This window comes from Dreissena polymorpha, chromosome 2 (genome assembly GCF_020536995.1).
Source record: "Dreissena polymorpha isolate Duluth1 chromosome 2, UMN_Dpol_1.0, whole genome shotgun sequence".
Taxonomy (NCBI): Eukaryota; Metazoa; Mollusca; class Bivalvia; order Myida; family Dreissenidae; genus Dreissena; species Dreissena polymorpha.
Window position 1 is genome coordinate 40,487,569 of NC_068356.1, and position 16,492 is coordinate 40,504,060.

Consider the following 16,492-nt stretch of genomic DNA (forward strand, 5'->3'; position numbering starts at 1 on the left):
GTTTCAACAAAGTTGATCTGTTCAAACTTATGTATAAAAGTGGTTTTATTTTGCCCAACTGCATGTCAGAGTTTTAATAAGCCTTGGTCAGTGACCTTGATGATGACCTCTATGACACTTGTACAGTTGAAATTGAATATTTGTAATAATTACATAGTTATGTACTTGTTGCACAAGAACCTTAATTGACATCCCGAATTTATCTTGCTTAATTCTTTCAGTGCTGGAACCGAATTTTGAAGGCCTTTGCAAACAGTTTGGATCCAGATGAGATGCCACAGAACATGGCGTCTCATCAGGATCCAAACTGTTTGCTATTCTGATAGTATTCTTTGAAAAAAATTTAAGAAAATGCTTATTTTAGAAATTCAGCAGACAACATTTTAGCAGACTACAAACTTCCCAGCATGCAAAGGCTTAAAACATTAACCTGATTGTAAAGGAAAAAAAGTGGTAATAATTCTGCTGGAAGGCTGTTTACAGCTATTGGTCTTGGTCAGTTACTGATAATAAAGACCATAGACACATATGTAAAGTTTTATTTCTATATCTGTAGTGAATACTAGAGATATTAAGATGTTGCAAGCAAACACTAACGTGAATTCTCTAAGTAAAAAAAAGGGGGCACAAGTCTGCTTAAAAGCAGATCAGAGTTATGTGCCTTGGTCTTTAACCTTACATGATGATCTCTAACACTTGTGTGGTTTTCAATTGAATATCTTTTGTATTTACAGAGATTTGTATTTGTTGTGCTGAAAACCCCAACCTAAATTTCCTCTTGCACTCAACCAGTCAACCTAAACCAGTTTTTTTTTTAAAGGGGCATAATCCTTGTATAAAGCTGGTAATACTCAAAGGGCTTGGTCAGTTAATGTTCATTACGGCTCTGAGCAAATATGTAAGTTTTGTGTGACTATCCGTAGTGGATATAGAGATATGGAGCCCTTGCACACAAACATTTACCACAATTTTCTAGTACAAAGACACAAAATTCTGCTAATTGCAGTTCAGAGGCATGAAACTTGGTCAGCAAACTTGCACAAAGTCCCTAACATAAGTATTTAGTGTCAATCAATTACCTGTAGAAAAAAAGTTACATGGAAATGTTGCACGTTTGTCTTCAACAGGGCATTACACAGATCTTGAGGCAGACAAATACTTGAGAGGCATAGCTTGAACTATTTGACAAAAAGTAAATTAAAAAAAACTCATACCTTGTTAATAAATTCAGGGAAGTTATCATTGATGTTCCTGAATATCACAGATACTGACGTCGTGGCAGACAGCTGTGGCTCACCAGTATCAAGCACTCGGACAATGAAGAACGAGCCATTGATCCTACGGGCGTCGTCAAAGTCCACACGACTGACCACACTGACCGCGCCTGCCCAGGAAATGATAGGAAAACAAGAAATGAGCCTCGCTTTATGAAAAGTAGGTTGAATGCATGTGCAACAAGTAATGTCCCAAATTAGCCTGTGAAGTCCGCAAATGTTTCTCAGGGACGACACTTTCCAGCCATTTTGGATTTTGGATGAGAAGAGACTTCTTTGAAACAACAAATACCATGAAAGCAGAAAGTATTGTCTCTGATTTGCCTGTACAGACTACACAGGCTGATCTGGGACGAAGCTTCACACACATTCATAAAACCCCTTTCACAGAGCAGAACTCAAATGAAGAATTTGCTCACTTAGTATACAAGTGAATGCAGGATGAAGGAAATTAAAGATACATACTAGAGAATACACATTAAAATGCATCAATACTCTAACAAAAGCTGTGTTTGTGAAACACAATGTCCCCTACTGCACTTTGAATGCGCACAGGAACTATCTTAGAAAAAACTGTTAAGTCTTAGGCCCGTTTTTTTTCCCAAAAATTAATGAACCGGAATAAAACTCAAATTTGATGTAAGTTATTCAGGTAGACTCGTGCACAAAAAATCAGGTAAAATCCTGCAAGTGTTTAGGAAAAAACTCCGGAAACTCAATACAAGACAAACAGACGGACTGAAAGACGGACGTGTCTGTCCGACGTCTACATCCCATCCTATTAAAACCCACCCGTGTTTGGATTGGCTGCAAAGAAGTCATCCGGCTGTTGAATGATCTGATACTGCTCAATTCCATTGTTATCGCGGGCAATGAGACTGATGATGACACTGCCGATTGGTTGCTCCTCGTCAATGTAGATGGGCGACTGGAACTGCTCAAACACAGGGGGCTGGGTGTTGAAAGGCTTGATGCGTATGTAGGCCTGGCCTGGGCCATTCTGATTAGGGACGGCTTTAACATCAGTGACCACCACACCATAGGAGACAATGTTTGTTTTTTTACTGTCCAATGAACCGTTGACATAAATGTCCCCATTGTTTTCGTCGATGCGGAATAAGTACTGAAAAGAATTTGCAAAATGTTGCACAGATCATATAGAGGTGAACAAAGTGGGCTATCTTAATCTAAAAATTCAATATTATGGGAGTAAAGACTTACGTTAACCACATGGTGACTAATTTTGTGAATGTGTTAAACAAAATATGTTGGTAAAATATGTATGCCCATCCACTGTTCATTAGCTAACAGCTTTCTGTTTGGGTTTTTGCCTGTACATGAAAACAGGTGGCTGAACATACAAATCATGCTTTCAAAAGTAAAGGTGCTGTGCCCTGTGAAAAGGGGGTTTAATGCATGTGCGTAAAGTGTCGTCCCAGATTAGCCTGTGCAGTCCGCACAAGCTAATCAGGGATGACACTTTCTGCTTTTATGATATTTATGTTTCAAGAAAGTCTCTTCTTAGCAAAAATCCGGTTTAGGCGGAAAGTGTCTTCCCTGATTAGCCTGTGTGGACTGCACAGGCTAATCTGGGACAACACTTTACGCACATGCATTAAACCCCTTTTATTGAACAAGTATCACAAGTTAAACTTTCCAGACTAGACCAACCAAACATCCAAAGAGAAGAATAAGTATAGTTACAGATTTCATTTATGTCCGTTCAATCTGTAAAAGCAGTAAACAAAGCGCAGCAAAAACATTCAACGTCCAAATCAGTTGGCTCAGCTATATAACAAACCTCACACATCTTCAATTGATACATATCAGGCACGATATGCAAACATCAGACATCTTCAATTGATACATATCAGGCAAGATATGCAAACATCAGACATCTTCAATTGATACATATCAGGCAAGACATGCAAACATCAGACATCTTCAATTGATACATATCAGGCAAGATATGCAAACATCAGACATCTTCAATTGATACATATCAGGCAAGATATGCAAACATCAGACATCTTCAATTGATACATATCAGGCAAGATATGCAAACATCAGACATCTTCAATTGATACATATCAGGCAAGATATGCAAACATCAGACATCTTCAATTGATACATATCAGGCAAGATATGCAAACATCAGACATCTTCAATTGATACATATCAGGCAAGATATGCAAACATCAGACATCTTCAATTGATACATATCAGGCAAGATATGCAAACATCAGACATCTTCAATTGATACATATCAGGCAAGATATGCAAACATCAGACATCTTCAATTGATACATATCAGGCAAGATATGCAAACATCAGACATCTTCCATTGATACATATCAGGCAAGATATGCAAACATCAGACATCTTCAATTGATACATATCAGGCAAGATATGCAAACATCAGACATCTTCAATTGATACATATCAGGCAAGATATGCAAACATCAGACATCTTCAATTGATACATATCAGGCAAGATATGCAAACATCAGACATCTTCCATTGATACATATCAGGCAAGATATGCAAACATCAGACATCTTCAATTGATACATATCAGGCAAGATATGCAAACATCAGACATCTTCAATTGATACATATCAGGCAAGATATGCAAACATCAGACATCTTCAATTGATACATATCAGGCAAGATATGCAAACATCAGACATCTTCAATTGATACATATCAGGCAAGATATGCAAACATCAGACATCTTCAATTGATACATATCAGGCAAGATATGCAAACATCAGACATCTTCAATTGATACATATCAGGCAAGATATGCAAACATCAGACATCTTCAATTGATACATATCAGGCAAGATATGCAAACATCAGACATCTTCAATTGATACATATCAGGCAAGATATGTAATGGTTAAGACCTATAAAACAAGAAACATACGAGTCTCATTCTGTGAAAACTGGGCTTAATGCATGTGCGTAGTGTCGTCCCAGATTAGCCTGTGCAGTGAGCACTGGCTAATCAGGGACAACTCTTTTTGCTTACACTGGATTTTTGCTAAAATGAATTCCTATCAAAAAAACGTTCCATAAAAGCAGAAAGAATCCTCCCTGTTTAGCCTGTGCAGACTGCACAGCCTAATCTGGAACGACACTTTTTGCACAGGCATTAATGCCAGTTTTCCCACTACAAAGTTCATATACAGAGATAAAGCTCGTTTAAAACGCAAAATCACCTACCCTGAAGTCATACACATCAGGTGTGACCTGGAAGCCTTCTTCAGAGCTAGCTTGTTTGGGGTCATTGAAGCGGAACCGCAGGATGGCGTCCGCGTCAGGATCATAGGCCTTAATTGTTCCCACCTTGAAACCAAGGAACGCATCTGAAATGAAGAGGATTGTATTGTATCAAATAAGCATCTTTTGGGAAAACTGGGCTTAATGTATGCAAGTTTATCCTAGCCTAGAAACCAAGCAATGCGTTTAAAATGCATAAAATGGTTATTTTATCAAATACCGGTAAGCTTTTTTCTAGGAACACTGGGCTTTATGAATGTGCTTAAAGTGTAATCCCAGATTAGAGTATACAGTCCAAAAAACTAATCAGGGACAACACTGTCCGGTTTTATGGATTTTTCCCGTTAAAGAAAGTCTCTATTAAACAACAAGAGCACTGCACAGCGGGTGCCAACACTCAGCTGTGGGTGCAGTTTTTAATAAATGAAAGCTTGTCAGAAGTGTCCTTGACCTTTGACCTAGTGACCCAAAAAAGGGTGTCGCATGTAGAACTCATCAAGGTGCATATACATATGAAGTTTCAAAGTTGTATGTGGAAGCACTTTGATTTAAGAGCCTATGTTAAGGTTTTAGCACGACATAATTTCATGTTTTCTCAGAAAACAGCTGAGCTAAAAATCCAGCATATGCAGAAAGTCTCGTCCATTACAAGCAAATTCATTGAATTGATATCCCCCGCCAATATGCTTCTGGACACAAAAGTGTTATATTTGACACTCAAAAAAGCATTTTTTCAAGATACAAAGGGCCATAACTCCGTTAATATCCAATTGCGTACAATGCCATTTGGCCTGCATCATCCTCTCATCCATATATATACTCATACCATGTTTCAATGAAATCCCCCAAAGCACTTTCAAGATATGGCTCCGGACACAAAAAAAGCATTTTTTCAAGATACAAAGGGCCATAAAAACTCCGTTATTAACAGATTGTTTACAATGCCATTTAGCGTGTATCATCCTCTTATCCATATATATTCTCAAACCAAGTTTCAATGAAATCCGCCAAAGCAATTCCAAGATATGGCTCCGGACACAAAAGTGCCGGACGGAAAGACGGACGGACGGACGGAAGGACAACGCCAAAACAATATCCCTCCGCCTATGGCGGGGGATAATAAGCTTGAGCATACTGCATAAGCTAATCTGGGATGACACTTTAGGCAAATGCATTAAACCCAGTTTTCCCAAAACAAGGGCCAAATAATCCAAGGCCCTGTACAAGATTGTAAATAATTGACATCATAATCATTTAAATCTCAAATAGTGAATAAATCTTACATAAAATTTGACAATTACGAGTGTAGCTAGAACACTATTTTAATGTGAACACCTCATCATACCTAAACACTGTACACAACTCACTATCATTGATGTTTACTCACTATCATAGACTTCAAAATTCTGCAAGAAGGGGTCAACATAAGGGTCACGGTTGTTGACGTCGAGGATGTTGATGATGACGGTAGCAGTATCCGATCTCTGAGGGGTGCCTTTGTCGGCCACAGTCACCTGATTGTGATGGTAAAATAATATTTTCATTACTCTTTTACCACTTTGATATGTATTTTCATGAATTTTTAGTCCCCTCGAAAGTTATATTTAATTGAAGACCTGTCTCAACAAATTCAAGGTTTTAAGGCTTCATTTCCAACCCTTAGATACTGATGAGCAGCAAACTGCATAAAACCTTAACAGACTGCAAGTTACTCACAGGCTGTTCCAGTTTTATGCTGTTTGCACAGAACCCTTTTTACTTTGCTTCTGAATGGGAAAGGGTTAAATACATACATTAAAATACATGAAAGATGTTTAGTAATGAAAAATACTTTTTTTTTAAATCACCCCATTTTTATTAAGGCCATTGCTCAGAATACATGTATTTTAAAATAAAATTTACAATTTTAAACATCTTAATTATCAACATATGAAAATTTCCCAATAAAGGAACTTCATACACGTCATTTTTCGCTTACCACCATTGTGTAGGCTCTTTGAATATCGTAATCAAATTTAGCATCATTTGAGGTAAACAGGACCCCCAAGTTATTGACTCTGAAGCGTCCACCAATATTTCCACTGATAATGCTGTACTCCAGTTTTCCATTGTCACTGGTTGGATCATCAGTATCAGTAGCAGATAGCTCCAAAATGCTAGTACCTGGTTATACATAGGGAATGTTAGAGTCATTTGTTCTGGGAAAACTGGGCTTAATGCATGTGTGTTAAACACTGTATTATGTGAATTGGGAATAAGACTTCAATTTGGGAATAAATTGTGTTTTATCAAAAGTGCATAATATGCAGTTTTATCTGTTGTATTTATCTAGTTTTACAAATTATAATTAAAACATATACTTGCATATATAATAGCATCATTTGAATTGATTTTACTTCAAAACTAGATATTTTATTAATTAAAAAAAAAAATCCTCATGAAATGAAACTGTGTCCATGCCGTGCATGGACACGGTTATAAAATATGCTTTAAATGATGAAAAATTCAATCACTGTTAATGAAAAAGTCATGGAAAATTTCTTATTGAGCTTAAATTATAGATAATATATTACAAAAATATATGTAGATCATGAAATGAATACAGTCAAACCTGAGAACAGCGGTCAGTCAAGGGAAATGACCAAAGTGACCGTTGTCCACAGGTGACCGTTGAATTCGGATCACAATTTTAGGATGGTTTGTCAGTTGGTAGTATTGCTACTTCGTTACCCTACCCAGTCGTTTGCATATAGTGTAAAACAAAGGCTAATTGCCGTTAACTAAGCATAATAACAGAAATAACTTACTTGTGTACATTGAATAATACAGAATAATATCTTATAGATTTATTTAATTTCATCTTGTTAAACTAAAACAATTACTTTATCAACGCTGGTATAATTGTTTACTCATGCGTCTCGTTCATTCATTAATTAAAGTTCGTCACGTGCCGTTAACGTCACGTCCGTACAAGTCTAAAAAGCGGATTTGCTGTCATAAACCGATAGTACGGTGTAATTGTACCGTTCAAAGTACCATGTACTAATTAGCGGTCATTTAATTAACGATAATTACTTTAAACGTGTCACAAGCTCTGACATAATTTTCTTTTGAAGATGCTCCGACAATTATCACCAGAAAACAAACCGCCTCAACACCTTATTATTTGTTTACTCGCAGCGGGCCGCTTTTATAATATCAAAGACAATCACCGCTTTCAGACGCTTTAACCGCAAAATAGACGGACAAATGATGTGCTGTGTTTTTAATTTTTGCGACTCGAGACGACTGACAAGTGACCATTAATTTCAGGTCAAACATGAATTTCGGAGTGGAGTATGGTGGCCGTTAGCTGTTATGGCCAGGTGACCGTTAAATTCAAGTGTAATATAGAGTGTTTTTCGTCGGGGGGATTCCAGACTGACCGTTGTCTGCAGGTGACCGGTAAATTAAGGTGGCCGTAAGGTCAGTTTTGACTGTAGTTTTGTTTGAGAAAATCACCAAAATGATGTCCATTCCCAGTTTGATGTCTTATTCCCAATTCACATAATACAGTGTTGTTAAGAGTCATTGCAAATTAGCCTGTCAAATCTGCACAGACTAATCAGGGAAAACACTTTCCTCTTTGACACATGCATTAAGCCAAATTTTCCCAGACCATAGCTTATTACATAACTATAAAGTTCCAGTAAGTTGTACAATTTTAAATAATCTACCAGTTGCAATCAATTGAAATACATTTACAGTCATAACTGACCTAATGGTCACTTGAGAATAACGGTTAATTGCAGACAGTCAGTCTTGATACCCCCGATGAAAATCACTCTATATTACACTTGAAAGTGATGGTCAATTGTCCATATTGGCCAACGGCCAATATATTTCACTCCGAAAGTCATGTTTGAACTGAAAACAATGGTCACGCATCAGTCGTTTCGAGTCACGAAAATTAAGAACACAAACAAAACAGGTGCACGTATAAATAAAAATGTGTATTAGAAGCAATCGTCGGTTGTATTCATAAACACTAAGCATGAGCGCATGACAAAGTCAATAGATCTTTATTGCTGATAAGGTGTTAAAAACAACACTAAGCTGGCGAATATTGTTATAAGAAGGCAATAAAAGGATTAGTGATGATGTTCAGGAAAAATATACATTGAACTTTTATAACACACTTAATATTTTTTAACAAGATTTTGGCTTCTTTGTCTTTGAATTAGAACAATACAGTTATACCATACGTTTGGTTAATGACAGCAAATCCACTTTTATATTTGTTTGGACATGACGTCAATGACACGTGAAAATCTTTACTTAAAAATACATCCCAATAATGTAATACAAACTCTCGGATTAACTGAATGAACGAGATGCATGAGTAAACAACAATTCTATCATTGGTAAAGTCATAGATTCAGTTTTATAAAAGTTATGAAATAAAATCAATTTATAAGGCATCAATCTGTATTTTTTAATAGAATTTATTAATGTTATTATGCTTAGGCCTAGTTATCGGCAATAAGCCTTTGGTTTACACTATGTGCAAACAACTGGGAGGGGAAAAAACGTGGCAATACAACCAACTGACCAACCATCTAAAAAGTGGTGATCCAAAAATAGCAGCCACCCGTCGATAACGGTCACTTTGGCCATTTCCCTTGAGTGACCGCTGTTCTCAGTTTTGACTGTATTTGTTCTTATATACCTTTTAATAACATTGTTTCAAGTCTCAAACAATTCTGTATATATCCCCAACATGATATAAAATAGATAGAGGATATTTGTTCATGTCATTGAAAGATTGTTTGTTATTTCACAAGTGATCATAGAAAATATAATTATTTTGACGAGTGGCGCAGCCACGAGTGAAAATATTATTTAACTATGATCACTTGTGAAATAACAAACGATCTTACACTGACATGAACAAATTTTCTGTTTCCTTAATGCCCGTTTTTCAAGAAAATAATTAACAGCTGTTACTCTTTTGCTGAAAAGTTACCCTTTTTCGGTGTTTCTCCCATGTTGTGCCTCAATACATTGATATGACGTCATTTTGTTGACGAAATGACGTCATTTTGTTGGCAAAATTACGTCATTATTCCAGGAAAATTCTTCAGTTAAACTCTTTAACAATGTAAATAAAAAATAAAAAAACCATAAAACTAAAAGAAAACGTGTTGGATTTGGTTGAATATCGATTTTGTTTCATTCGTGATCATAGAAAAAATATAAACAAGGATATAAACAAGGGAAGTACATCTTGATATGATAATCTCAAAAAAGAACAAGAGCACCGCCTTGCGGGTGCAGACCGCTCATCTATTATTCTTTTTAAAGGTGAAGGGACCTATCTCAATTTCAATCACAAAGGAGGGAGGGGTGGAGTGGAAAGAGGTGTATATTGTGGGGGAGTGGTCATTTATTACATTATCTTCAAAAAATGCAAAAAAAAATGCAAAACAAAATTATATATATATATTTTGGGGGGGGGGGGGGTTCTTGGGTGGGATGGTTGGACGGTATTTCAAAAACAAAATAATAAAAATAAATATTTGTGTTTTTTAACCATGTTTGAAAAAAACAAGAGATGTGTTTGTCAGAAACACAATGCCCCCTATTGCGCCGTATGAATTTTTTATATATTTTTTTTCCTTTGACCTTGAAGGATGACCTTGACCTTGAACTTCCACCACTCAAAATGTGCAGCTTTATGAGAAGGCCGCTTTGAAATATTATTTTTTTTACCTTTGACCTTGAAGGATGACCTTGACCTTGAAGGATGACCTTGACCTTGAACTTCCACCATTCAAAATGTGCAGCTTCATGAGAACGCAGCTTTAAAATTTGTTATTTTTTTACCTTTGACCTTGAAGGATGACCTTGACATTGAAGAATGACCTTGACATTGAACTTCCACCACTCAAAATGTGCAGCTTCATGAGAACGCTGCTTTGAATTTTTATTTTAAAAAATTGACCTTTGACCTTGAAGGATGACCTTGAAGGATGACCTTGACCTTGAACTTCCACCACTCAAAATGTGCAGCTTCATGAGAACGCCGCTTTGTAATTTTTTTATTTTATTTTTTGACCTTGAATGATGACCTTGAATTCCACCACTCAAAATGTGCAGCTTCATGATAACGCCGCTTTGAATTTAAAAAAATAAAATTGACTTTTGACCTTGAAGGATGACCTTGACCTTGAAGGATGACCTTGACCTTGAATCTACACCACTCAAAATGTGCAGCTTCATGATAAAGCCGCTTTATTATTTTTTTTGACCTTTGACCTTGAAGGATGACCTAGACTTCGAAGAATGACCTTCACCTTGAACTTCCACCACTCAAAATGTGCAGCTTCGTGATGCCGCTTTGAAAGTTTTTATTTGTTTTTTGACCTTTGACCTTGTAGGATGACCTTGACCTTGAAGGATGACCTTGAACTTCCACCACTAAAATTGTGCAGCTTCATGAGAACGCCGCTTTGAATTATTTTATTTTTTTACCTTGAAGGATGACCTTGAAGGATGACCTTGACCTTGAACTTCCATCACTCAAAATGTGCAGCTTCATGAGATACACATGCATGCCATCTTGCTATCTTCAATATTAAAAAAGTTATGGCCAATGTTAAAGTTTTCGGACGGACAGATGCCATATATTTGACATTTGACCTTGAAGAATAAAAAGGGCACATAATTCTGTCAAAATGCCAGTCAGAGTTACATAACTTTTCCTGCACAGTCCCCTTACGATAGTTAGTAAGTCTTGCAAGTATGAAAGCAATGGCTTTGATACTTTAGGTAAAATGTGGACCTAAACACAAAACTTAACCAAATTTTCAATTTTCTAAGTATAAAAAGGGCACATAATTCCGTCAAAATGCCAGTCAGAGTTACATAACTTTGCCTGCACAGTCCCCTTACGATAGTTAGTAAGTGTTGCAAGTATAAAAGCAATGGCTTTGATACTTTAGGAAAAAAGTGGACATAAACACAAAACTTAATCAAATTTTCTAATTTCTAAGTATAAAAAGGGCACATAGCTTTGCCTGCACAGTCCCCTAATGATAGTTAGTACGTTTTGCAAGTAGGAAAGCAATAGCTTTGATACTTAAGGAATAAAATGGACCTAAACACAAAACTTTCAATTTTCTAAGTATAAAAAGGGCACATAATTCTGTCAAAATGCAAGCCAGAATTATCTAACTTTGCCTGCCCAGTCCCCTCATGATAGTTGGTAAGTGTACCAAGTTGGAATGCAATAGCATTGATACTTTATGAGAAAAGTGTACCTCAACGCAAAACTTAACCGGACGCCGACGCCGACGCCAAAGTGATGACAATAGCTCATAATTTTTTTTCAAAAAATAGATGAGCTAAAAAGGAATTCCGAAAATTTGTTCTTTTCATCTGTGCAAAGAACAATTGTGTTATTTTCACTGCTGTTAATTCACTGCAGAAATGTCATATTTTATCATAAGGTATAAAAGAAATACATGTCATCATAATGTCATTAAGATGTGTATAATAATTAAATCATTAAAAAGAATGCAGATTTCTTTCTCTAGAAACTGTAAATTCTTTAAAATGATTTCAAGGAGTGAAAAACTGGAATCTATCTGGTAGTTTTGGCAATTTAATGAAAAATTATGCCAGTTGTATTACCCAGAGGTACCAGTATATCATATATGTCTATTAACCCTTTAAGCGCTGGAACCGAATTTTGAAGGCATTTGCAAACAGTTTGGATCCAGATGAGACGCCACAAAATGTGGCGTCTCATCTGGATCCAAACTGTTTGCTATTCTGATAGTATTCTTTGAAAAAAAATTGAAGAAAATGCTAATTTTAGAAATTCAGCAGACGACATTTTAGCAGATGACAAATTTCCCAGCATGCAAAGGGTTAATATGAGCCACACTCTGTGAAAGTCACAAGAAAGCATTACTTGACTCTGTATTATATGTGTTAAATAAATAAATACACCCAGGTACTCCAAGAGTATATTATATTGTTTCATATATGCATCGACTTTAAATAAATAAAATTTGTATTGTATTGTTGTATTGAAAGATGATGACATTAAATAACAAGAGCTGTCACCATAGGATCACCCATGTCCCCTATAAACGCTTGATAGAAGTCATGAGCTTTTTTCGAAACCTAAATGCAGTTTTCGAAACCTAAACACGGACCCTAAGTTCAAGGTAAGGTCACAGGGGTCAACATTTTTGTGCGTATGGAAAAGCCTTGTCCATATACACCAAATATGAAGGTTATATCTCAAGGGACATAGAAGTAATGAGCATTTTCGACACCTAAATGCAGATTTCGAAACCTAAAAGCGGACCTTAGTTCAACGTCAAGGTCACAGGGGTCAAAATTTGTGTGCGTATGGAAAGGCCTTGTCCATATACACATGCATACCAAAAATGAACGTTATATCTCAAGGGAAATAGAAGTAATGAGCATTTTTCGAAACCTTAACGCAGATTTCGAAACCTAAACGCGGACCCTAAGTTCAACCTCAAGTTCACAGGGGTAAAAAATGTTGTGTGTATGGAAAGGCCTTGTCCATATACACATGCATACCAAATATGAAGGTTATATCTCAAGGGAAATAGAAGTAATGAGCATTTTTTGAAACTTTAACGCAGATTTCGAAACCTAAACGCGGACCCTAAATTCAACCTCAAGGTCACAGAGGTCAAGTTTGTGTGCCTATGGAAAGGCCTTGTCCATATACACATGCATATAAAATATAAAGGTTACATCTCAAGGGACATAGAAGTTATAGGCATTTTTTCCAAAACCTAAATGCAAAGTGTGACGGAAAGACGGACAGACGGACAGACAGACAGTCCGATCACTATATGCCCTCCTACCCGAGGCATAAAAACCGAAGCTACTTTGTGAACTCTGCCATTTTCGTACCAACCTCCGGGTGTCGTTTCAGGGATGGGTTTCTCATACAGGTCTGGCAAAAACACTGGAGCATTGTCGTTGATGTCCTGAGTCACAGAAAAACACACATTCAGAAAAACACACATTAAGATTGTGTTTCTTGGTGATAAATAATATTTTCAAGCATATTGTAGATAAGAATCAATAGATCGTTTTACATAAAAAACAAACGAAGGTTGCCTGTTTACTTACAATCACATTGATGTCAACTCTTGACTGGGCAGGCGGGTTTACACCATCAGTGACCGACACAAAAACCACAAAACTGAAATTCAGCAAAACATATAATGACTTCTTGCACAAGTAAAACTTACCTTAATGACAAACATACATGTTTTTATGTGATAAGGAGTTTTGCTAAAATGATAATGTATTACTCACAAAAACACATACGCATATATAAAACATTCTTCAACGAGATGAGAAAGTTATTTCAAAATATGGAATTCAAAACTGTGAAATTTGATTGTAAAAGTTGCAATCTTTCATAGTATTTGAGCTTTGTTCTGGGTAAAGTGGTCTTAATGCATGTACGTAAAGTGATAACCCGGATAAGCCTGTGCAGTCCGCACAGGCTTATTAGGGACAAAATGTTCCACCTAAACTGGATTTGTGTTCAGACAATACTTTCTTTAAACAAAAAATCCATAAAAGCGGAAAGTGTCATCCCTGATTAGCCTTTGTGTACTGCACAGGCTTATGTGGAATGACACTTAACAAACATACATTAAGTCTTGTTTTCTCAGGGGCTTAACAAGTCTCATATACATGTACTTATAGTTTATTGCTTAGAGTCAAGTTCATAAAGCAATACATACTTCTTTACACTGAAAGAAGCTATTTCAAACGACAATACTTCATTGCATTTACTTAAGGCAATATTCTAGACCACAAAAGCAATGTGCCCCCCCCCCCCAGTCCTCCACCACACACTTCTCACTCTATGGTTTTGCCAAATGTTTGCAGCTGAACATCTTACATACCTTGTATTCTGAATAATTCTTATAATAACTTTTTTTCCCCAAAATTAATGAAAAACTGATTAAAATCCTTTCTTGTTATCATTATTAAACTAGAGTAAAGATTAACAATTTTTAAACATATTATTTCACAGACTTTTTGGACATTCCCCTCTGTTCATTTTCAACAGCATCTAATACCTTTTCTTACACTAAGGTTTCGAAAGAGAAGATAACAGGTGTACATTAACCCTTTGCATGCTGGGAAATTCATTTTCTGCTATAATGTCGTCTGCAGAATTTCTAAAATTAGCATTTTCTTCGATTGTTTTCAAAGAATACTATCAGAATAGCAAACAGTTTGGATCCTGATGAGACGCCACGTTCTGTGGCATCTAAGCTGGATCCAAACTGTTTGCAAAGGCCTTCAAAATTCAATTCCAGCACTGAAAGAGTTAATTGCTCACAAACCTGACAAATTGTTATTTATTTGTTGATATATGTTATACGATAATCATGCAATACTTGATAGACAATAGATATAATTATACATTCCTTGATTATGTTTCATTCATTCTTTTATATGTTTCATACATGTAACTATACATTCCTTGATTGTTTTATCGATATAATAATGCATTTATTGGTAAGATACATAGATATAGTAATGTATTCCTTCATAGGATTCATTAATATAATAATAAATTCCATTTTAAAATTCATGTCTATAATAACAAATTCTCTAATAATGTTTCGTTGATGACATGATACTTTCCTTGATGTGATTTATTAAGAAACTTTGATACAATCTTTGAGTTTGATATGCATGCCATAATATGTTTAATGGTTAACATTATGCATTTCCTGATGTTAGCATAGTGTCACTGATTATGATTAATATAATGTTATATAATAATGCATTACTTATTATTGTTTAATAATGTATATATATAAGATTGTTTTGCTTCATAAATTTCATAGATATGTGTATTGTTATCAATTCCTTCATATGTTGTATTGATATAATAATGCATTAATTTAATGTTTTTTTATGAATACTTTTCATTATATAAATATTGATGCAAATGCATGGCTTTGCAATATAGAAAAAGGTTATTATTTAATAATATACCAATGTTTTATTTTAGTGATAAAAATCCTTTCACATTTCCTGCTTTAATGATTGTATCTGCTACATGCATACGAAGGTAATATGGTTGTACCTCCCCCGATTAAAGTCAAAGAAATGTTGACACTAAATCGTTCATATGAATAAAAACACTGACATTTGTAACGCCTGGCCTGAGTAAGAACATATGTTCAAACATACAGTTATGTGTAACCCTTTACCACTTAGATACGTTTTTTTACGCATTTGTAGTCCCTCAGAAAAATTATTTAAATTTCAGAGTTTTCTTACTAGATTCAAATTTTAAAGGCTTCATTTCCAACCTTAAGATACTGATGAGCAGCAAACAGCATAAAACCTGAACAGACTGCGAGTTACTCGCATGTTGTTCTGGTTTTATGCTGTTTGCACATGGCCATTTTCACGTTTTGCTTCTGATGGGTAAAGGGTCAAGCAATCCCAGTATTACAATGGCAGAGAGTTCTGGGTACTAAATGCAACAGAAGTTGATTCAGACACATTAATTTTTTTTTTCAATCATAAGCAACAAAGATGCTGTTTTCAATATAAACAATTTTGATAATCGTGCAGGCATTTTGGTACAATATTATTTTTCTGAAGCATTAAACTTCAGGATCCATCTTCATGGAATAAAGTGAAACTCATATCTGTATTCTATATGCACATATAAGAGCAGAGAGCTTAGAATCCAATTATGATTATCATACGTGCACCAAAATGTGAAAAATCGAATGTGCAATCAAAAGGTGATAAGTCTGGACCAGACATATGACTAGAATATCAAGTTGACCATCAAAGATTAAATGGATGTTTATACCAAATAATGTTTTAATTGTACCAGTAATGTTAAA

At 35.6% G+C, this 16,492-nt stretch overlaps 1 protein-coding gene across 2 annotated transcripts in view; it reads right to left on the bottom strand.

The window, feature by feature from the left end:
• LOC127866713 (protocadherin Fat 4-like) overlaps positions 1 to 16,492 on the bottom strand; it is a 106,936-nt gene that overhangs the window by 51,442 nt on the left and 39,002 nt on the right. For both annotated transcript variants that reach the window (XM_052407458.1, XM_052407459.1), the window contains exons 18-24: positions 13,725 to 13,797; positions 13,507 to 13,579; positions 6,538 to 6,722; positions 5,947 to 6,073; positions 4,503 to 4,645; positions 2,067 to 2,397; positions 1,215 to 1,384 (exon numbers count right to left, since the gene is read on the bottom strand). In XM_052407458.1, coding sequence (XP_052263418.1) covers positions 1,215 to 1,384; positions 2,067 to 2,397; positions 4,503 to 4,645; positions 5,947 to 6,073; positions 6,538 to 6,722; positions 13,507 to 13,579; positions 13,725 to 13,797 — 1,102 coding nt within the window. The remainder of the gene's footprint in view (positions 1 to 1,214; positions 1,385 to 2,066; positions 2,398 to 4,502; positions 4,646 to 5,946; positions 6,074 to 6,537; positions 6,723 to 13,506; positions 13,580 to 13,724; positions 13,798 to 16,492) is intronic.